At 44.6% G+C, this 22,433-nt stretch overlaps 1 protein-coding gene across 2 annotated transcripts in view; it reads left to right on the top strand.

Annotated features, from left to right (window-relative positions):
• Window positions 1-17,739, top strand: part of scube1 (signal peptide, CUB domain, EGF-like 1) — a 145,597-nt gene extending 127,858 nt beyond the window's left edge. For both annotated transcript variants that reach the window (XM_088646101.1, XM_088646102.1), the window contains 10 exons: window positions 2,663-2,779; window positions 3,401-3,559; window positions 3,881-4,084; window positions 5,101-5,262; window positions 7,029-7,196; window positions 7,961-8,122; window positions 8,892-9,089; window positions 11,706-11,858; window positions 12,437-12,516; window positions 12,861-17,739. In XM_088646101.1, the coding sequence (XP_088502227.1) occupies window positions 2,663-2,779; window positions 3,401-3,559; window positions 3,881-4,084; window positions 5,101-5,262; window positions 7,029-7,196; window positions 7,961-8,122; window positions 8,892-9,089; window positions 11,706-11,858; window positions 12,437-12,516; window positions 12,861-13,013 (1,556 nt within the window). In that variant the 3' untranslated portion in view covers window positions 13,014-17,739. The remainder of the gene's footprint in view (window positions 1-2,662; window positions 2,780-3,400; window positions 3,560-3,880; window positions 4,085-5,100; window positions 5,263-7,028; window positions 7,197-7,960; window positions 8,123-8,891; window positions 9,090-11,705; window positions 11,859-12,436; window positions 12,517-12,860) is intronic.
• Window positions 17,740-22,433: the final 4,694 nt, after the last annotated feature.

Here is a 22,433-nt window from a genome sequence, read left to right as displayed (position 1 = left end):
TGAGTGTGAAAAATCATTCCAAAAGAGTTCACCATACTCTTTGTATAGTCATTTGAGATGCTTTTCATTAGCTGCTTGGAGATTCTGCCTGTTCTTGGGCTGTTCTGACTTTACCAGGCTGGTCAACAGCCTCCTCTTGTTTGTAACTGTTCTTATGACCTCAGTGTTTTCTTCGGCAATTGGATTAGAAGCTGCAAATTGACTAGGCCACTCTCAGATCTGCTGATGAGCTCCTTGGCTGTATGTTTGTATTGTCGCTGTGTGTTTTGGGTTACTGTACTGCTGCATGATGAAGTGCTGCTCCATAAGTACAGAAGGATACTGCTGCCCTCATCATTGACATCATCACTACCGGCCCGACCCAGGCCATGACCTCCTCCAGGCTTCACAGATGAGCTGGCATCTTCAGAGCATCTGCAGGTCCTTTCTTTCTCCTCACTTTAATCTTTCACTTGCTTTGGAAAAAGGTTTATCGTGGTCACATCTGTCCATAAAACTTTGTTACAAATGTCTCCTGTCTCCTTCGTACTTCTGAGCCAAACCTGACGCCAGGTGGAGGGACTGGCCATGGCCTGGGCATGCGTGACTGTCTCTGCCACTTGAGCGGTTTTGACTGGACTGTCCCAGTGTTTTGGAGGCTGGTGGCTGTGCTGGACCTGACTGAGGACCAGCCCACCAGCTCAGCAGGCAGTGCTGGCGACTTGACCACTTCGAGCTCGGGCTGACCTCCAGGGATATCAAATTCTTGCACTTGGCTTTTTCAAAAAGCCAAATTCAAATTCAAGTCAGCACATTGTGTTTGCGTGGCTCAGGTGCAATGTGCCCGAGCACTGAGTACCCAAGTCACAACAGGACTGAGAAACGCATGACCTCAGTGTCTCACTTAGGTGGAACTGGCTGGAAACAGATACTAAGTTAATCCTTCAAGTTTATCATTCAGTTATTTTTAATAGCCAAACCTAAACATAACTTTTTTAAAGGCCCCCTCCCGCTTTAGTGTGTATTGCACACAGGTCATGACTGCTTTTCCCTTTTTTTCACGTAACCCCTTAAAGTGTCACAGGCTTAGTTCCATAATGAGCACATGAGAACTTTTCATCTGGCAGCTCTAACAGACCCAGCCTGGGGACCCCTCCCGCTCTCTGGCCAATTACTGTAAGCAGGCTCGTTCACTCCCCGCCCACGGCCAGAGTTTAAAAACGGTTTGCGTTTCGCAGTGCAAATATGTAGCTGTGTGCAAAGACAAACGGCAATGAAAGGAGCCAAGCACAGAGGGATGTCAAACTGTGTGCTGCGTGCGTGTCAATAGGTGGATACAGTCGTCCAGCCCGGAGCTGTCGCTCCAGGCCTGCACTGCAGGCTCTCTTCTAGTTGGTCGTCTGTAAGCAGTTCTGACAGCTGGAATTAGTGGTTTCTGAGCTCCTACATGTGCTGTACGTTTCTGTTTGAGATGAGGAAGCAGCTGGCTATCGAGGCTCTGCTCCATCATTCACCAGCCCGCTGCTGGACGATATTTATGTTGCTGGGTGTCATCTGCTCGTCTTGTAAGGATGGACAAAAGAAGTGTTCCAAAACCCTGGGGCTTGGAATATTTAGGTTCAGATACTGTATGTGAAATGACTTTGTGCACATTAAAGAACTTTGTATTCCTTTCCAGCATCGAGGGTCTTTTAAAAGTAATAAAGTGTCTTTACTATACAGTACATTTCAACAATGATTCAAAAATGAAAAAGTGATTTTGGAAACATTGACCGTCTGTAGCAGTTACAGCTCTGAGCCTTCTTAGGTGTGTCTGTATCAGCTTTGCACATCTGGATTTGTGGCTTTTCACTCTCATTCATCCCTGCAGATTTGCTCAAGCTCTGTCAAACTAGATAGCAAAGCATTTAACTGAGCCACTCAAGGACATTCATCTTCCTGTTCTAGAGCCACTCACATTGCTGTGGCCGTGTACTCATTGTGATCGTCATGTCCTGTTGGAATGAAGAGCTTTGCCCCATTAAGGTCTTCTGCTGACTGAGCAGCCCAAGAAGATGATGCTGGCTCCATGCATCATGGTATGGATGGTTTTAGAGAGTGATGAGCTGTGTTCGGTTTGCAGCAGGCACAGTGCTTTGCATTCGGGCAAGAGTTCCATTTTTTTTTTCATCAGAGGAGGGAACCTCTGTCAGATGCTGGTATGTCTTTTCTATGGAGTGACCTCTGTCCAGACAGCTGAATCTGTGTAGTTCTTCATAGGTTGTTGTCCTCTGGACAGATTCTCCCACCTCATCCATGGAGCTCTGTACATCTGTCAGGGTGGCCATTGGGCTCCTGGTCATTTCTCTGACCAAAGTCCTTCTTGCTTGGTTGCAGTGCTCTAGGAAGAGTCTGGGTGGTTCCATTTTCTTTCCGTTTCCTCATGATGAACCTGACTGTGCTCCTGGCAACTTTCAACACCATGGACACATTTCTAAACTCCTCCCCAGATCTGTGCCTCCTCACAATTCTATCTCAGAGGTGCTCCTTTGTCTTTATGGTAGAGTTTCTGCTCTGACATGCACTTTCAGCCATCCTGCGCCAGCAGTCCCAGCAGGTGTTGGTCACTATTGTATTTATCAGCATGAAGAATTGAGAATTGAATCGAATGCATCTTAAATTATTCACTTCTCTTTTTTTTCAGATATCTTAGCTCCACCGATTAAGCAAAAAGCCCGCTTTAAGATTAAGGATGCAAAGTGTCACCTGAAGCCGCGCAACAAGGAGAAGTTCAGAGACGCAGCGAAGCAGAGCATGCAAGGTAGCTATGACACGCGTCACTCAGGTGAGAAGAGATGTCAGGCGCGAGTCACATTTGAGAGATCTGGGAAAGATCTGGGGGAACTCATTGTACAGATGACACTGTGTCTGTTTTTGAATGTGTTCTCCCTCAAATAAACAAATACACACTTATAATTTCACTTTTGAAAGTCAAATGGGTTTTTGCAAGCTATATCAATTCAATTGAAAATACTTTATTCATCACCAGGGGGGCAATTTAAGATTGTTTTTTATCCCAATTCATCCCTTGTCTGGATCTTCCGGGCATTTGCTATGGGCCACCCAGTACCAGATAGGACAGACATTACCAGCCAGATCTGATGCAAGTAATCACCAACAATCTACATAATCTTTTAAGTCCTAAATAATTGGGATTTACACACTAGTTATTTCTGCCAACCACTGAGAAACTGCAGGGTTTACCATCTGGTTGAATGGTGAATAAACTAAATGGTATCATTTCAGGGATAAAAGGTGATGTTGATTCCTTTTAGTAGCAAGTTCTCATCAGATGTTAGCTCTTTCCCTCCAGGCAGCTGGTCAGAAGGATCTCGCAAGCTCATTTTCACCATCTCACGATGCTGCTGTATTTCCCCTGAAGGCAGCCAGCTGCCCTGTGCGGACGACTGCCAGGTCACCTTCGTCAACCTGAAGTGTGACTCATCCAGGAAGAGGCGTCGGGGTCGGAAGTCTCCTTCTAAAGAAGTGTCTCACATCACCGCTGAGTTCGAAGTGGAGATGAAGGAGGAAGAGGTGTCAGGTCAGTAGATGACGGGAGGCTGGGGGTGTGGAGTCCGACTGTGGCAGGGCTCGAGGCTTGAGAGGAGGGCTTCAGTCGTGTGCCATTGCACTCCAGAATGGAACATCATGGCTCCTCATCACAGGGTCAGATTCCTAATCCTACTCTTAACAAGAACCAAGGCTCATCTGTTTTGTCCTGCGACAAAAATTCGACATGCTTGGTAAGGTACAAAACGTTTGGAGATTTGGAAAAGCAAAAAGACGCGATTACGGACTGAACTATTTGCTGAGGGCTGCCCGTGGGCCGCGGTTCGCTAACCCTGAGACTCTTTATGAGCAGACTCTTGTAACGTGGACTGCGCCCGCAAGAAAATGGAACACAAACTGCAGGCAGCGATGAAGACCCTGAGGAAGTCCATCAGCAAGCAGCAGTTCTACCTCCAGTTCTCCGGAACAGAGTACGAAGTCGCCCAGAAGCCTGCCAAGCTGCCAGACAGCCAGGATTCCTGCAGCACAGGCCAGGTTCCCCGGGAAGGGAAGTGTGGTGGGTAATAGATAAGAAGACACACTGAAAAGTGTGCTTTTGTTGTGCTTTGTTCCAAACCAGCGAACCTGGGGGTTTATGTGCTAATAAACAGGGTAGAATCTGTCTCACAGCCTTTATTGAAACAAAGCAGCCAAATTTCGCCATTCCCCCCCTGCCCTGCTGGCATCACCCAGCCGCTTCAAGGGCTGTAAATCCAGTACAGAGCCTCAGTGACCCGGAGCCTCACCCAGTAGCTAGGCTGGGAGTCGTGGCCTGGCTAAAGGGCCTGAATCCTTGAATCTGAAACAAAGGCAACTCCACAACACCTTTATACTGGAGTGTTTTAGGTCTGATCAAATAAAAATAATTGCTTACACTTATATAGCGCTTTTCTGGACACTCCACTCAAAGCTCTTTACAGTTAATGGGGATCCCCACCACCACCAATGTGCAGCCCCACCTGGATGATGTGACGGCAGCCATAGTGTACCAGTCCACACCCCACACACCGGCTCTCAGTGGGGAGGAAAACAGAGTGATGAAGCCAGTTCTGAGATGGGAATTATTAGGAGGCCATGATTGGTAAAGTCCAGGGGGAAATTTGATCAGGACACTGGGGTAACACCCCTACTCTTTTCGAGAAACACCCTGGGATTTTTCATGACCACAGAAAATCAGGACCTTGGTTTTACATCTCTTCCAAAGGATGACGCCTTTTTACAGTATAGTGTCTCAGCAACCAGACCGCAAGGTGAGCACCCCCTTCTGGCCCCTCTAAAAACCGTAGTTTTTTCCGGGAGGTCTCCCATCCAGGTACTGGCCAGGCTCACACCTGCTGAAGCTGTGAGCTGCAGGGTGATACGGCTGCTATAATAAAAAGAAATGCGCTGAAAGACCGTCTTGAAGTCAAAAGCGCTAATCGCTTCATAGTTGACAGGTCAGCCCTGAACTCTCTGTATTTAGTCTGTAATGATTAAGAGCTGTGACGTGGTGTCTAATACAGGGCTGGTGTTGTCTCTTGAATGTGGTCTCAGTCAGGTGTAGTGTGGGCACGTTCTACAGCGGCGAACAGCACCAGTGTGTCCAGTGTCCCCCCGGCACATACCAGGACACAGAGGGCCAGCTGTCCTGTGAGCCCTGCCCCAGCAACGAAGGCCTGGGTATCGCTGGGGCCAGGAATGTGTCTGAGTGTGGAGGTGAGTGGAGTCTCTCAGTGCACAAACTGTTCTCAATTCAATAAAGGTGAAGGGCCAATTTTAATCTCTTGAAATGTTTTGTCAGAAATGTCACAGGAACTGTGGTTCCTGTGCATAGAAACACTTTAACACTTTTACACAGCAAATTCTCACCAGGAAGTCCACAGATGTCAAATGTTTGTATAAATGTAAGTGAAGTACTGTAAATGTTCTGAATTTCATTAAACCGAGGCCCTAGAGCTGTGATGCTTGTCCCATGCTGTGTTGTCACAGTAGACAAAGAAGGGACCTGATATTCAACATCCGCACAGGAATTCAACACAGAGGATTTCATTACAATGAACAGTGAAACACAAACCAGGATTCACACATGGAACCTAAATGGAAGAACATTTAAAGGCAAGAAAAGGAGGCACTTCTTTACCCAAAGGGTGGTGGGAGTGTGGAACAAGCTACCCAGGCAGGGGTATCTGCTGAATAAGATTCTTGAATCAACTGCCATTAACTACTGAGGACCAAACAGGCTGGAGGGACTGAATGGCCTCCTCTCATTTGCAGCCGATCTCATGTTTTCATGAGCTAAGGATCAGTGAAGAAACAAGAGCTTGTCAATTCTGATACATGGCAAACAGTAATGATAACAGTAATATCCAGCCAATATATTTTGCATACACCTCTTCCTTGGTTTTCAGCTCACAGCTTAAACGCAGCTTGAGGGTAGTTCCACAAGTTAATAAATGCTTACATGGGAGTTTTGTTTTCCATAAAAATGTGCACATGGATTTCAAGCTGCCCTTAAAACTCACATTCACCCCTTCTACCCCTGTGGTTGTTTATTTTGGACACAAGCACATGAAAGCTCATGAATAGCACTTCAGATTTCCCAGGATCTATTCTGCAGTCATGGCGATTGTCCTAATACACATTGCAATCATCTGTATTTGCAGATATTTTTCCAGATTCCTCCCTGTCCTTGTGTACCTTCTGTAGCACTCGTTTATTCAAATGGAAGCAAATCTCCTTGTTGAGACAGTTCTGTGTCGCCACACATGATAAATAGCAGGTTGTAATCTCTAGGTTTTCAAAAGCATTATTTCTAATGGCATTGTAATTGCTAGTGGGAGATGTATTTAGAGGAGAAAAGACATTGTAAAGACAAAGTTAATGAAGAACAGTGGCTTTGATCTGGGGCTGTTCTGTCTTGAGCAGTGTGTAATTAGATTTTGGCTTTTCCAACCATGGTCAGAAAGACCTCCTGGGGAACAGCTAAATTGCTATAGGTAATCAATAATTCCAAAGTAAATATCTCTCATGTTGGCCCGAGCCCAATATGCCTCTACAATTTATTCCTCTAAGCCTATAATCAGACTGCATGTAATTTTAAGATTGTAATTACTACCGAGCACCAGCGCACCTAGCTGGGGAATCTTACAAGTCACGCTGTGTTTAACAGCAGTGGGAATACAGATTTTTAACTTTACCCTGTTTCCAAATTTTTACTTTTTTTACTTAAAATTGACGCCAGGTTGCGGTACCACACACTTCAGCTTTAGTGCCCCGGATACAGTATGAATTCTCTACAGAACCTTTCAGCGCTGCCTCTTGCGCAAGAGTGGGAACTTTAGAGTAAGGGTCTGACCTGGTCACACAGCCTTGGGGCCGTTGCAGATCGCTCTGTTGAACAAACAAAGGGATGAAATCGGAGAAGTGCGAAAGCAAGTGTTTGCGCCTCTTTATTGCTGGTCTCTCTCTCCGGCCCTGGTTAGGTCAGTGCCCCCCTGGGCATTTCTCAGCCAACGGCTTCCAGCCCTGCAGACCCTGTGCCCTGGGCACGTACCAGCCGGAGCCGGGTCGCGTGCTGTGCTTCTCCTGCGGAGGAGAGCTCCTGACCAAGAATGAGGGCGCCGTCTCCTTCCAGGACTGCGAGACCAAAGGTATGGAGTGAGAACACTGAGCTCCAGCCCTCCAGCTTGCCTGAATCCTCCCTGCAGTCAGCTCCTCTGGGGAAAACTGCCTTTCAGACCTCAGATACATCTGCATGTGCCTTCTGCAGCTCTGAAGACTGTTAAGGATGGATTAACAATTAACATTAATTGGGATTCGATAGCTGTGTCATCTTGTGCAATATGAAGTCCTGTATAATTGGTAGACAATAAGTATTTGTACTTTTTCAAAGATACAAATGATATGTTTCTTTATTATTTTTAGTACTACTATTGTTAACTCATGCAGTAAGAGCAGAACTTCTGTAGGTTTCAGTGACACCTTAAGGAGACTTATAAAGATGGACTCTTTGGTTCAAGTGATTTGCTGGGACCCAGGTAAAATCCTCATTTTGGCTTATATTATACACAAGCACATGGTGTGTTTACCTTATCTCACACAGATCCCCATATAATGTATACAGTAATTACAGCAGGTCAAGCTTGGACACCTGTTACAGATAACTATACTAGTGCCCTGCTGACATGACCCAGCCACTTTCTCTGTCCCAAATATTTCAGCAACACAGTTCAAAGAAAATAAACTCCTGTGAGTTGTGACAAATGCAGTGATGGTAGGAGTTCAGCTAGATGGAAAATAATGCAAATTTTGTAGGATGGACCAGTCACTCCCTTAAAATATACCAAGTCTGAGCTGCGCCTGTTTCACCTATACTGTGATGCTAGCTAATGAGCTGCTCCTGTTTGTGTTGCAGTGCACTGTTCCCCTGGGCACTACTATAACTCCACCACGCACAGGTGTATCCGCTGTTCTGCAGGGACCTATCAGCCTGAGTTCGGTCAGAACTACTGCATAACCTGCCCTGGAAACACAACCACCGACTTTGATGGGTCCACAAATGTCACACATTGTAAAAGTGAGTTTGCATCAGTTTTCTATGTGCAATAACCTTGGCATGTCAAATATGTGGACTACAAAGCTACCCATACAGTATTTACTTACTTAATGATGTAAACCTTTGACCTCTAGAGATCACAGGTCAAATCTAAAACAAGTCCCGAAGTCCCGAAGAATAGTATGTCTGGGTATAGAGATTGAAGTACTCCACCGTTTTATTTCAGTCTCTGAATGTTAAGTTTAAATATAATGGTCTATATTCAATACTGTGGGCAAAGAGAAAACTTCAGTGTCCAGTAACATCTCATCTGAACTTACTGTGAACATTAAAATTGCTTCTAGTGTCCCAGCAGCTAAACTACAATTATGTAAAAATATTTTCAGTATCAAACAGACAAGACTACAGATGAGACTACAAGAGGTCATGTTTCAGGTTTTCAAAATCCTCAACGGCCTTCTTCAAAATGAACAGTGAAACACAAACCTGAGAACACAGGTGGAAACTCTGCAGAAGAGCATTTAAAACCAAGAGCAGGAGGCACGTCTTTGCCCGAAGGATTGTGGGAGTGTGGAACAAGCTAACCAGCCATGTTGTTGAAGTCCTTGGCTTCTTTCGCGAAAGATTTCAAGATCGTTTAGCTAATCAAAAACAAAACAAGCTAGATGTGCTAAATTGCCTCTTCTAGTTGTCTAAAGTTTCTTATGTCCAGATGCTCTTATGAGGATTGTTTAGTTCATTAGTGATGATGAACAGCAGTATGTAACTTTGGCCCTTCCTGTGCTTGCAGACCAGCTGTGTGGAGGTGAGCTGGGGGATTACACTGGCTACATTGAATCACCAAACTACCCTGGGGACTACCCAGCTAACGTGGACTGTATCTGGAACATTAACCCTCCCCCGAAAAGACGCATCCTGATAGTGGTGCCAGAGATCTTCCTCCCCATCGAAGACGAGTGCGGAGATGTTCTGGTTATGAGGAAAAGCGGTAGGCCATCCACGTTTACAGCTGACATTTGGTCTTGTGGGTACTGGTTTGGGCTGTCAGGTTTTTACTTGAGCCTCAAAACTGTAACGGTTTAACTGAAACATTAAACACGGATTGTTCTTAACAACTAAGGTCCTGGCACGGGAGCTTCTATTGGTGCGTTGTTATCAAATCAATTTGACATGGTAGGGATTTTGTGAAGGGATATTTTTCAATGAAAAGCTAGGATACCATCTAGCTGGTATATTGCAGAATGTTTGACCAAGCCTAAATCATAGGCTAAACCAAGATGTGAAAAAACATGCAGCGTTTCATTACCACATTCGTGAGAGATACAAGGCCTTCCCTGAAAGTAACAATGAGCATGATACGCCCCCTAGTGGCTCAGTCAGGAAAGGACACTGAGAATGCAGGCTGAGTCTAACAGCACGGATAAGATCACTTTATTGGCCACATACAATTTCTTGCATTAGGAATTCGTCTTTCCGCATACCCCAACTTGCTCTCCATGAGACACACAGACAGGGAGAGAAGCTGGGGGTCAGAGCACTGGGTCAGCCATTGCACAGCGCCCCTGGAGCAGCTGGGGTGAAGGGCCTTGCTCAGGGGCCCAGTGGAGTAGGATTCCTCTGGCAGCCGTGGGAAATGAACCAGCAACCTTCCAACCACAGGCGCAGATCATTAATCACAGAGCCACCGGATGTTGCTCTTTAACCCTGGGTCTTGCAGGCCAAGCAATGACACAGTGCTGTTCCAGTAGGGTTCAGTCATGCAGGGCTCACTTGGGTTTTGGCAGCGAATACCGAGACCTGTGAGCTATCAGTGAGAGACGTGCAGTTTGTTTAGCTCTGAGATAATTTAGCAGGATGAAAGTCCTGCAGAACCAGGCTGCTATACTGTGACAAGCAGATTACAGACAAGGCTAGGGAACTATGACAGAGATATGCGCTCCATTGTAACAAGGCAAACAGTTGATCCATCTTTGTTATCATACAGAGACCCATAGAGTCAACCTCTGCATTAGTCTGAGAACAAAACTGGAAAGGAAAAGATTTTAAATATAGCCTGTGAATGGAATTAAGAAAGTATTTCTTTATGAGGTCCTTCTTGGTTGCTGGATCTTCTAGATGTGTTCACATTGAACTGTAATTCCTTTCTTATACTGCGATGGTTTTAGTAGCCTCTACCGAAGATGGACAGATGTCTCTCGCTCTCGGTGTTGCAGGATCTGACCTTTTCATCCTGCGTTGCTCCCTGCTCGGCTCCCACCCCTTCTCCTCCTCCCGCTCGCTGGTCCTCCTGTCACAGCCGGAGTTGGCAAAGTGGGCACCGTTTGCCTCTCCTGCGCCACCAGCCCCCGGACCTCCTGACCTCACCAGCAGAGACCAGCTGTTCATCCGCAGTCGCCATCCGCCCCCCCGCCCTCAACCACTGGCTTCTCTCTCTCCCATTCTGCCTGTTTCTGATTGAACATCCAATCCCCCACACCTACTGTACATCTCCAGCTTATCCTCACTGTGTCAACTCCCCTCTCTCTTCCCCTCTCCTTCCTTTCACTGTCCCCATAGGAGCATGGCGGCAGAGATTCTTATCACTTCGTACTACTCCTTTGTCTGTTCGCGGGTGGCGACTCACTACCAGTTCTTGTACTACTTCCGGGTCAGAGCACACTACCTCGTGCTACTCCGTCCGGGTCAGTGCAGTATCTTCTGCAGCCTGTCACAGAACTCCAGTCTCAAAGATCTGCAGCGGGCTGGCTCTCCTGTTCTCTGCCTGCATCCCCCGCGGTTCTTGTTCACTCCCTCATGTCCTGTCCCTCTGTTCTGGTGGCCAACTGGTGCGGTGCCAACCCTTGACTCTCCCTCCCCCACTCACCACAATCTTGTACCCCAGCCTCTCAGGTTTTCCAGACTCCTGTTTGTCCTCAGGCTTGTTGCAGTATCTGATGTTTTTCCTATTTGGGGGGATGCATGTGAAACCCGCCCTCATTCATTCAGTTTTTGCAAATTTCAGCAAGTGGTTCCCATTCTACTTCCTGTTACCCTTCTGGGTTGCCATAGCGTCCACTGCCCATCCCAGAGTTGCAGTCTGTTGGCTCTACTGGCCCCTGGTGACTTTTCCAGCCTCTGCATTTTCCTACACACAGTTCCTGTTCACTACAAGCCACAGTGCACTTCCTCCGATCGGTGTTCCTCCGGAACCCCGCACATCCGAATCGGCTCGATCAAACACAGCCCGCGGACCTGTAGCTCCATCACTGAAGACACCTGCAGCGGTCTTTTGAGGTTCCTTTAATCCTTTTCGGGGGCTTGTCATTCCCAGCCTTAAGGTAGAGGTTGTCTTTTCCTCAGCCAGGTGCGTCAACACAAAATATCAAAACATTAAGAAAGTTGTCCCTATAAATTTCATCATCCCTTGGCGTTTATAAGAATTTGACTTTCAAGCTACTGAAATGCAATCGGCAGCAGAGCTCCCAAGACACCAGCCCTTTCCTGTGCCAGAGGCCCAGATGTAGCAAGACACCACCTGGAAGACAAGCTCAGACCCTGCAAGGCTCTGTTCATTAATCTCTAAAGCTTTCAGTAGGATTAAACTCTGATTTTTCCCTCTTGACAGCTCTGCCTACCTCAATAACAACCTATGAGACCTGTCAGACGTATGAGAGACCTATAGCCTTTACATCGCGGTCTAGGAAGCTGTGGATACAGTTCAAGTCCAACGAGGGCAACAGTGGGAAGGGATTCCAGGTGCCATATGTGACTTACGATGGTAAGATGCCGTTGTCTTTAATTTCGACTGCACACAGCGGGTCTCTGTGTCCCCTCGCTCAGCAAGAGGACTCGGGCTCCTGCACTGGAACATGGCGGATATCTGACAATAGAAGTTCAAGCAGGGAGCCGAGTCAGCTTGCATAGGCTGCTAAGGAACAGGTGAAGGTTTGTTCCCTGCTGAAAGGAAAAGAAAAGAGACACGACATTTCGGCTCACACGTTAAGAAGGTTCCACAGCCGAAACGTGGTGTTTCTTTTCATCTCCTTTCAGCAGGGAACAAACCTTCACCTGTTCCTTTGCATATCTGACAGTAGCCCAGCGAGGATTCTCTCCCACTCACCACACAATCTTCAAGTGTCAGGGATTTCACTGCTGTAAGCACTGCGGTGCTCCTCGGTCACAGCGTTTGTATGTGGAGTGCTCACAAGACTCCTTTTCCTCAGAATCAGAGGGAGAACTGGCACAAATATAAGGGAGAGTTTTTTCTGACACTGCAATTGTGTGTGACTGTTACTGGGTTTGAATTTCAAACAGGCTAATTTAAATGGTAATGTAAAATGATTTTTTTTCTAACAGAGGACTACCAGCAGTTAATAGAAGATATTGTCCGGGATGGGAGGCTATATGCTTCTGAGAATCATCAAGAAATATTAAAAGTACGTGCCTCTTTTTTCCTTCTATAAACTGTCACCTGCCTCAAATTAAGAAATACAGTCTGTTGTTTGGAATGTTGCACTATGTAGTACAGAAAAAAGGGAATATTTGTGCGAATGTGTAGTTCTTAGTCCAGGGGGACAGTCACTGGATTCAGGCAAGACTTCAGCTGAATCGACAGGGTCGAATCGACAAGTCTTCTCCATCATGTTGCCCTTCAGCTGGGAGTTTTGTGCAGCTGTTTATTCCACTGTCCGTAAAAGACAGTATGTCACAGCATTGAAGAATTATTCCAATCACGAATCTGTTGTAGAAACGTTTTATTTTTTCTCTTTTTGTTGTGCAGGACAAAAAACTGATCAAAGCACTTTTTGATGTACTGGCTCACCCACAAAACTACTTCAAATACACAGCGCAGGAGTCAAAGGAAATGTTCCCAAGATCCTTCATTAAGCTGCTCCGGTCAAAAGTGTCCAGATTTCTACGGCCGTACAAATAGCCTCCCAGTCTGTCCTCAGCATTCCTGATAGCCATCACCTACCGCTCCGCCACAGGAGAAAGACAACAGTCTCTCTGCTCCCCTCTCACGCCAAGTCTTCACTATGACTTTAAACCTTTGGAATGTTCTTCAGTATTGCTAAGGAATATTTATATTTTGTGTGCTAGAACTTACAAAAAACCTTATTATGGATGCTTTTTAAAATATTTTTTTATATTTGTTTAATGGTTTTATTTCTTTTTTTTAAACGACCCGGAAGTGCACAGAGTCTAGGCTATAAATCAAGATGTGCACTAAAAGAGTCTTCTCTCCCTTTGACAGAAGAAAGAATAGCAAACATTGGGATTCCCACTGGACCTACTCAGTGCAGGAAGAATGAAAAGACCCAGTAGAGAAAAAAATCAATCAAGTACATTTGAAAAATAATTTTAAAAATAGCAAAGCAAAATAAAAACTACCTGCAAGTAACTTATGTTACAAAAGGAATAAATGTCTGTTTCATACAGTAACTAATATTTGGGACTTTAATTGCACTTGAATTTTATATTGTAAGCTGTAGGAAAGAAACATGTGTTCCATTCTCCTGCTGCTTGTGTTGTATAGATATTGACTGCCCTGCTCTTAGCGAAAATGGAATTTTAACAACCAGTTAATTCCTTTCATATCAATGAACTCTTGTGAAACGTAGCCTGGGTTCATAGGGGGAAATTCGGAGGAATTCAAAAAGCTTTAACCCTTCAGTCTGAACAAGACAAGTGTGTTCAGACTATGTGTGTGCTCTCTCATCGAGAACTGTACCATTTCAAAGCTGCCAGAGAGAAGAACAATATTTTTGTAAACCTTCTTATATGATGGCACCAAGTGCACATTCTCTTCTGTTTCGATGTGTAAACCATATTCATTACATTAATGCTGTAGCTTTCCTTGCTTTCCTGTTCAATCAGTAATGGTATCGAGAGGGTGTTAGGGCGTACTTCAGATAGTAATGGCAATTCTGTAAATAATAATTTTGATTTAGCATTAATTGCAGGTCTTGAAAACCTTTGTTTCAGAGATCAAAGGTGCATTATTAAAGTTCAAGGGTGATACAGAGATGCAGCATGATTGTATGGGTCACTCACAGTACTCCAGCTTTAGTGACTGATCTGCATTAGAAATATTGCTCACATTGTATGCATATTTAACAGTGCCTGGTTTCCTGATGCTAGGAGCCCTTCACTCACTGCTGCATTGCAGCAATGTGCCCTATTAAAAATTCTTCCTTCCTTTATTGCTGCAAATTGGGAGGAGGGTGTTTCAGAGAAGGGGTGACTCTAGTGTTATTTCTAGTTCTCTTCCCATGTATCAGTTCTGAGAACCCCTCATCACTAATATGTACGTGTATGTCATTGTTTGCATGGTGTCTTTTCAGGTTGATCAGCTTATGCGATGTCTGTGTTTGTGTGGGCGTGTCGGTGTGTGTGTGTTTGTGAGTCTATGTGTGTGTTTGTACAGTACGTGTCTGTGTGTGGGTGCACGTTTGTGTGTATCTGTGCACGTATCTGCTTGGTATTTGTGTGTTGGTGCGTGTCTGTGTGAGCATGTTTGTGTGTATCTGTGCATGTGTGTATTTGTGTAGGTGTGTCTGTGTGTACGGATGTGTCTGTCTGTGTGTGTGTGTGTGTGGGGCTGTGTTTCTGCATGTCCCTGTGTGTTTCTATGCGTGTTCTGTATGTGTGTTTGAGCGTGTCTATGTGTGTGTGTTTGTGTGTGTGTTTGAGCCTGTCCATGTGTGGGTGGGTTGTGTACATCTGTGTCTCTGTTTGTGCATGTCTGTGTGTTTCTATGCGAGCTCTGTATGTGTGTTTGAGCATTTTCATGTGTGTGTGTTTGAGCATGTTCATGTATGTGTGTGAGTTTGGCATGTGTCTCTGTCCATGTGTGTGTGTTTCTGTGTGTCTGTGTCTGTTTGTACATGTCTGTGTGTGTCTGTGTGTGTTTGCAGTTTCTTTTTAAAAATGTTTGCTCTTTTCAGTGAAGAAACACGTCAGTTGAGGCCATAGATGAGAGATGAGCTCAGATAAAGAATTCTTCAGAGGTGATTGACGTGATTAAAGAACCCTTATGGAATGAGGTTAAGTTGTTGATTCTGCAATGTTTAAATACTTCAGTCTAGCACTGAAAAGTAAAGACACAACTAGGAGTGCGCCCATTGGCTTTCATTCTCCATCCTCCCTCCCTGTAGAAGGTGCAGAATCTCTTCAGTTTGGGGGTTTGAAATGTGGGAGGGACTACATCACACCCTGATGTCTGATAAGCATGATTGTTATGAGGACAATTTTACAGAAAATAAACAAAAACAGTTCTGAGACTGTAGGCTTTGCTTTTGAGAAAGAACATGTGCAGGGTGACTGTGGTGTTCATTGGGTGAAACTCCTTCTGCTCAAACTGCAGTTTACACAGATCCGGACCAACTTTAAGAGACACCTATCTAGTTACAGTTTTCCACAATTATATTAGTCTCTTCTGCACCCTAGTTTTGTGTTACTGAGTGATGAGAAAGTGTTTCATTTCTGCGATGAGAAAGAGAAGCAGACCCTCTGTTTCATGCAGTCTGCCCACAGGAGACACCTCGATCTTGACATGTGCTTGTGAGCAGGACAGGACTGTTCTCTCTCCTGCATTTACTAGGAAAACAAGACGACCTGCTATAATATCACAGGTATCAAGTGTTATATCAATATGATAGTCATCTGCTAATGTTTCATGAAACATATAGCAAAATAACGATGCTAACATGCCGTAACAAATAACAAATAAAATCTTAAACTGCTTAGAAAAAGAAACTGCATTAGAAAAGCTGTTATGCAGAAGCTATTTGCTGGTCAGCAGTCCAGCAGCGTCAGGCTGCAGAGACAGAGCTCTGGGGTGCCGAGAGCCGCTGCGCGGTAGTTCAGTCAGCAGGGTCTTCATACTTTCTAGCAGTTCCAGTTCCCTCTTTCGTGCGAAGGGTTCCGGTCCCTGAACCGGCGCCAGGACAGACAGTGACTTTTCACAGCAGGCGTTTTCCTCTGTGTCACAGTGTGCAAGCCACACAGCTACTAAGTGGAAACAACAGGCACTGCACAGAGAGGTGGGGTGGGGGGTGGCAAGGACAGTGTTCTTCATTCGCCTTCGAGACAAGTGGTGGCTGTGGATTTATAGAACTGTGTTTCAAACTGTGAAACGGACATTGATGAGCAAGGTGTCTCAGTTCTTTATGCTCCTTTAACTGGGAACGTGGATGTTGCCTGTTGCCTGATAAATGACAGTAGTGAGCACTGTGCATGCACATTAGAACATGCTCATTTCTTTTGACTTCCCACTGTACTTCTTTTGTAATGATCTAAGATTGTTCAAAGGTTGTCCTTCCCATCACTGAGGCAGGAGCTCAAAATGGACCTTTCTGTTGCCATTTCAGTATGACTAGGTGAAACTGCCAATAATCAATCAATCAGTTAATTAATCCTTTATTTGATAAATACCCTTAGCAGCAGTTTGCCACAGAATTTATCACAGAATTGTACAGATGTGTTTAAATATTATCTTTACCAAGCTAGTGTTTATTAGAAAGTGTTTTTTTTTAAGACTAGACCTGCATATTTGTTTCATCACGTTTTAGAATATAAGTAATGGGACAAATTGTCCAATACGAAACAGTGATGTCATGTGGCAAAACAGCCGCTGATCTGCTCACAGGAATCAGCTGTCTGAATGTGCAAGTTCAGTGGCGCGATTCACGTGGAAACACGAGCCCTGCCCACAGGTGTGGCTCTCCCAGTGTAGTGGGGTGAAGTGGAAGATTACACTTGTAAGACGCTTTGCTCGTTGGGTTCTGTAAGCACGCTTTGAGAGAGGAGAGGGCTGCTGAGGCACAGGGCAGAAGAAAGAGTTGTCCTCACCTCCTCTCCAGCTGTTGAGCGTCATGTAGCCTTGGTACTGCTTTGGCGAGCTGTAGAATGTGACTCATCGCTCTGCACGACACGCGTCATGGGCTGGTGTTCGTACATGTCTGCAGAATGTCTGCACTTATTCTGGCCTGCTGAGGTGCTGCTGTGTTGTTTCCTGTGAATTGATGTCCAAGACTGTTCTGGGGTGTTGGTCCCCAGCTCGTGTGAGTTCTGACCTCCTGTTCTTTCACAGTCAGTGTTTCATTTGTCTCCCAGACCTGGGTAGGCTCTTTGTTTTTTTTGTTCACTTTTCATCACGAGATTCTAGAAATAATAAATATTTGTGGTTCCTTTGTCTAACATTCCTTTTCCTTGTGTAACTTTCTTACATCGGTATGACACTATACTGTAGTGTCATTTTGACATTTGCCACACTGTGTGTCCTCTATTTTGTATGGTAATATGCAGGAGGGTGAATAGTATTGTATTTACTATACATGTACATGTTTCTCAGGTTGCTTGTAGTATCCTCCCACCTCAATAAGTGTAATTGTCTAAGAGAGAACTAGTGTCCGCATGTAACAAAGTATGAGTTTCCATCACCTGTGTCCTTTTAAACTAACGTTTTAAGTTGGTTGTTACATGAAGTTCATTTATGTTTGCTGTGTTTGTGTCAAGATACTGTGAAACTCAGCCTATGGTTCTTAAATCAGGTCTTTGATCCAGTATTTTAAGTGGTGGTTTGTTGACTGTTGCATATTTGTATTGTGGATTCCAAAAACATTAATAAAGTGCTGCATTGTTAGAACCCTTCTAAACAGACCTCTGAGAGTAATATGGGCAAAAGAGCACACCAGTGGAGCTACTCTTTCGTATGAAGAGAAAAAAGGATTGCGCAAATTTTGTAGCTTATAGATCCAGAATTTCATGCTGTTGTTTTTTAAAAGAAATCAGCGTATGATATTTGCAAACATACCTGGGCAGTGTATTCCAGACTACCACCGGCCTTGTTCTAAAAAGTGCTTCCTGCTCTCATTCCTACAGTAAATATATTTACTAGTGGCTCCCAGTTTTATTTTCATATTTCCCTTTTTCTGCTGAGCACGGGCACTGTCTCCATTTCTTCACATCCTCATTCACCTTAGAATGGGGACCTCAAATTATATAATAATAATAGCTTACACGTATATACTGTAGCCCTTTTCTGGACACTCCTCTCAAAGCTCTCTGCAGTTAATGGGGATCCCCTCCACCACCCCCAGTGTGCAGCCCCACCTGGATGATGCAACGGCAGCCATAGTGTACCAGTACACTCCCCACACACCAGCTCTCAGTGTGGATGAGAGCAGAGTAATGAAGCCAGTTCAGAGATGGGGATTATTAGGAGGCCATGATTATTCTGCTTGCTCTCCTCTTTCTATGGCAGTGACATCCTCTACCAGGACTGCACACATAATTCTAAGTGAGATTTAACTAGTACTTTATACTGTACATGTCACTATATACCATCACATTTCAGTGTCTTTTTTAACTACTTCAACATGCTCTCTGTAAGACCACACTTATGAGTCAATTCTCTGTCTCATTTGCTGGTTCTTCCAGTTCAGGGTCTCCCAACAGATATTTACTGAGGACATCTTCACCATCTGTATGTATGGCTTTGCACTTGTCTGCAGTAAATTGCCCAGGCGTGAATAAAGTGTGAAGGACTGCATTTCCCTTGCTCCTTCAATACTGCCTCCTCTCCTTTCTCAGTGTCATCTGAGAGAGCTACTCACATGAATAATAAAATCAAGTCTAGAAAGCAGGGGCCCAAACGATTACATAAATTAGGAGACAAAAAGCATATTTTACAATTATTTTAAAAAGCACAGGGCACAGGTGTACGATGACTTGCAAGCACAGGTGTGAAAAAAGATATTTGAAAGGCAAGAGAGAGATAGAAAGGAATATTGCAATGGAATCTTTTGCAGTATTATGACAGCAGAAGAGCAGTAAAGGATGAAGTCTCAGAGAAGAAGTTGGGAAAGAGCGGATTCATTAAATGAGTGTTGAACCCAGGTGTTTACCGTGGAAGAAACTGACATCATGCCCCAGGCTGAGCAAACACAAAGTTCCAAATCAAATGAGATCAACATTGAAGATCCAGAGATGTTATGGGTGAGATTCTGCACCGCCGCTCTTACCTGAATTCAGAGCAGCGGTCTGCGACTGTGTGCTGAGCTGTGAGTCACATGAGCTCAGCAGGTGAGGCAGACAGGGCAGATAACAGGCCAGGGAGATACTGAGCAAGCATTCCAGGGGAAATCCAGGAGAAAGCCAAAAGACAGGTGAGTTCAGGAGCCAGGAAAACAGGTAGATCAAAGAACCATAAGGAAATCCCCAAGTGAGCCAGAGGGAAAACAAAGCCAAGGTCATAGCCAGTGGTAGACGGTAGAAAGCGGGACAATCGGAGGAAAGTCCAACGGTGTGAAATCGAGCCGGAGCAGGAGCAAAGCACAAAGGACGCCAAGAATTAAAAGACAGCTCTCAGTCTCAGCAAAGGAACTGACATGGGCACTGATCTTAAATATCCTGGCATTAATGAGGTAAGTATATGTTAATTGCACACAGGTGGGATGGATCTTTTACCAGATCCCATAATAACGACTGTAAATCGGGAATTAACAGGTGTAGTAGTAGAGGTTGCGTTTGTTGCCGTGGTAACTCTAGGGTGTCTCCCAGTGATCTGACGTGAGTGTTAGTATTAGTGTGCCCCCCCCCCCCACCTTCATAGGGTGACCCCAGGGTGGCAGATGGGGTTTTCCAGGAAACCATGAATGAACAGATTGAACCAGGAAAGGGGGCATGCAACTTACTAACAGAGACCCAGCACCTCTCCGGACCCAGACGCCTCCAGTGGATAAGGTATTGGGGACTACCCTGGGACAGGCGAGAATCCAGGATACAGTGAGGTGTAGGTTCACAGAAGACCTCAATTGGAGGGCCAATGAATTGCAGAACCAGCTTTCTGGAAGAAACATGTAGTTGGAGATGTGGGTTTTGTGGATAATCACACCTTCTGCCTGGAGGGCAAAGCCACAACCATCATGATCCCCACCGTCCCGGCCACAAACTGTTCTCCCCCTGTGCTCTGGCGAGCGGTACCACACTGTTAAAGCAGGGACCACTGGACTCAAGAACAGCTTCTAACCCACCGCAGTGCACATCCTCAACAGCTCACTGCAGGGCCTAAATACACATCTGCACAATGCACTTTTTGAATGGTCTACCATGTTTTTGTTTATCTCACTACTACACATTTATTGTTCCTCAACATATTTACTGTTCATTGTGTGGTGTTGTCTGCTGTACTGTGTATGTCCCGAGACATCAGCGCGATTAAGAATGCCAGTGTTCAATAAACTGCTCTACTCTACTAGTAGTTTACTAGTACTTTACTCTAGAGTGGGGCAGCAATGAGGAAGAAGTAATAGGTTTATTCCATGCTGTAAAGAGAAGAGAGAAAACACAACGTTTCGACTGTGGAGCCTTCAGGTGTGAGAAAGACAGGGCAGACAGCAAAGATTAAATAGCACAGGAGAACAAAAGCTGGGAGAGGGGAGGAGGCAGGAGGGGCAGAGAGGCCACTCAGGAAGTGCAAAGTGGAGAGGGGTGAAGAAAAGTGTGAAGTCAAAACCTGCATGAGAACTACTATGAGTCTGGTAGGTACCAAGAGCAGGTGGGTTGCACCTTTCACCAAACCACAAACCTCTTATGTCCCTGGAGTTGCTTCTTAAAAATAAATAACAATGTGTGTTCTTGTAACAGCCTAGGCTGTAGCCGTGTTAGCCTGTGGTGAAGAGGAAGACGATATTTGGAGGTCTGGACAAACTGGTTCGGCCAGGTGTGGGTTTCCCACCGTTACTAATGGGACAAAGCAAGAAGCTAGACAAGCCTTTTTCAAGACCTACAGTGCATTAGGGTGGGAAGACTACATTACATCGGTGTGTTCTGGTGACAGTCTAGGGTCTTCTATAGGGAAAGTTGATGCGCAGATTTCCCTACCACACTACCAACAGAGTTGGCAATCTGTTACTCTGCCCTAATGGTTTTGTTCATGTGTAGGCTGGAAGAAGTGACAGAATGGAGACTCGGCCGAGATGCTGGAAGATAAGGGTGAGCAATGAACTCGGAAGTCTCAAAGGTCTGAGTGTTTTTTTTCTTTTTGCGCCAGTAGGTAGATACAGCAGCTGGAAAGACTAAGCTGTTGTTGGCAACTTGTGCCAACATATTTTCCAGAGTACTAAGGTTTTATTTTATCATCGCCTTAATCAGGCTTTTAAACAACAATTACCTGGAAGACTGCTGATCGCAGAGGGCCTGTTGAGAAGGGCAAGGCGATATTGAAGGTCACTGTTGATTTAAGGGTGGTGACCATTTCACAGCAGATTTTCCTTAAACTTAGATTGGTTACAGTCTACACCACAAGAGCCTACCTACATCTTTTTGTTTCTTTTAATCACAAAATCCCTCTTTTGGCCCTGATGAACTTGTGTTTAAAGTCTGTGATTCTTGACTAGATGTTATACAACACATTATGTTTATCAGCAATTTCGTAACATCCTGCCTTCGATGGTGTGCAATCACTTTTTCTGAAAAACAAAACTTCAATTAAGTCTAAACTTGAATTTTGATAACTTGCCTTTTATGTGTTAAAAAACAAATAAAGCAACAGTTTCAGTAAACATAAAAACGTGGCCAGAATAAGCTAATGTCCTGTAGCTGGTTAAAGCTACATTTGAGAGACACCATACTGAGTGTAAGCAGAAAAATAATTCAGGAAGCCCTATGTGAGGTAGATTGTTTTTGTCCTGTGAACAATTTACAGTATCTTTGAGTGATAACTTACCTATTGTCTTTGCAATATGCATTTAGATTATATGGTATCGTCATATTACTGCTCTTTTCTAGACAGCTAAAGAATTATCACAGTTAACATCTCAGACTAGTTAGATAACGTCCCGGTAACTCTTGCTGTGTCAAAGGGTGGTTGATCCTGTTATTATAGGTTAAATGCGAGTAGGTAGCTGTGTCAGCATGCGTAGGCTGCAAAGGAACAAGTAAATGTTTATTCCCTGCTGAAAAGTGAAGAAAATAAACGTTTCAGCTGTAGAGTCTTCTTTTCAGCATGGAATAAATCTTTAATGGTTCCTAAATGTGACTATTTCTATTTCTACATAATTTAAATGTACCCTTTCAGTGTAATGTTATCAGATTCAATGGCTGAATAGAGTTCTATTAAAATGAAAGAAAATCTCTATATTCAACAAAAAAGTTGAAATAATTACAATATAACACTTTTCCTCTGTCAGGTCCACATAAAATCCATTTCAGTAGTTTGGCTAAATTGTAAAGGATGAGACATAAAAACCTGAAATGCATTAATATTTGGTGTAACTTTCCTGTCTGTGTGAGGGTGGAGAGCAGGGGTGAACCTGCAGACAGAGAAGCTACAGTACAGTGTGTGTGG

This window comes from Lepisosteus platostomus, chromosome 9 (assembly GCF_059453375.1).
Source record: "Lepisosteus platostomus isolate fLepPlt1 chromosome 9, fLepPlt1.hap1, whole genome shotgun sequence".
Taxonomy (NCBI): domain Eukaryota; kingdom Metazoa; phylum Chordata; class Actinopteri; order Semionotiformes; family Lepisosteidae; genus Lepisosteus; species Lepisosteus platostomus.
Note: the sequence above shows the minus strand (reverse complement) of the source record. Positions and strands in the feature narration are given on the sequence as shown.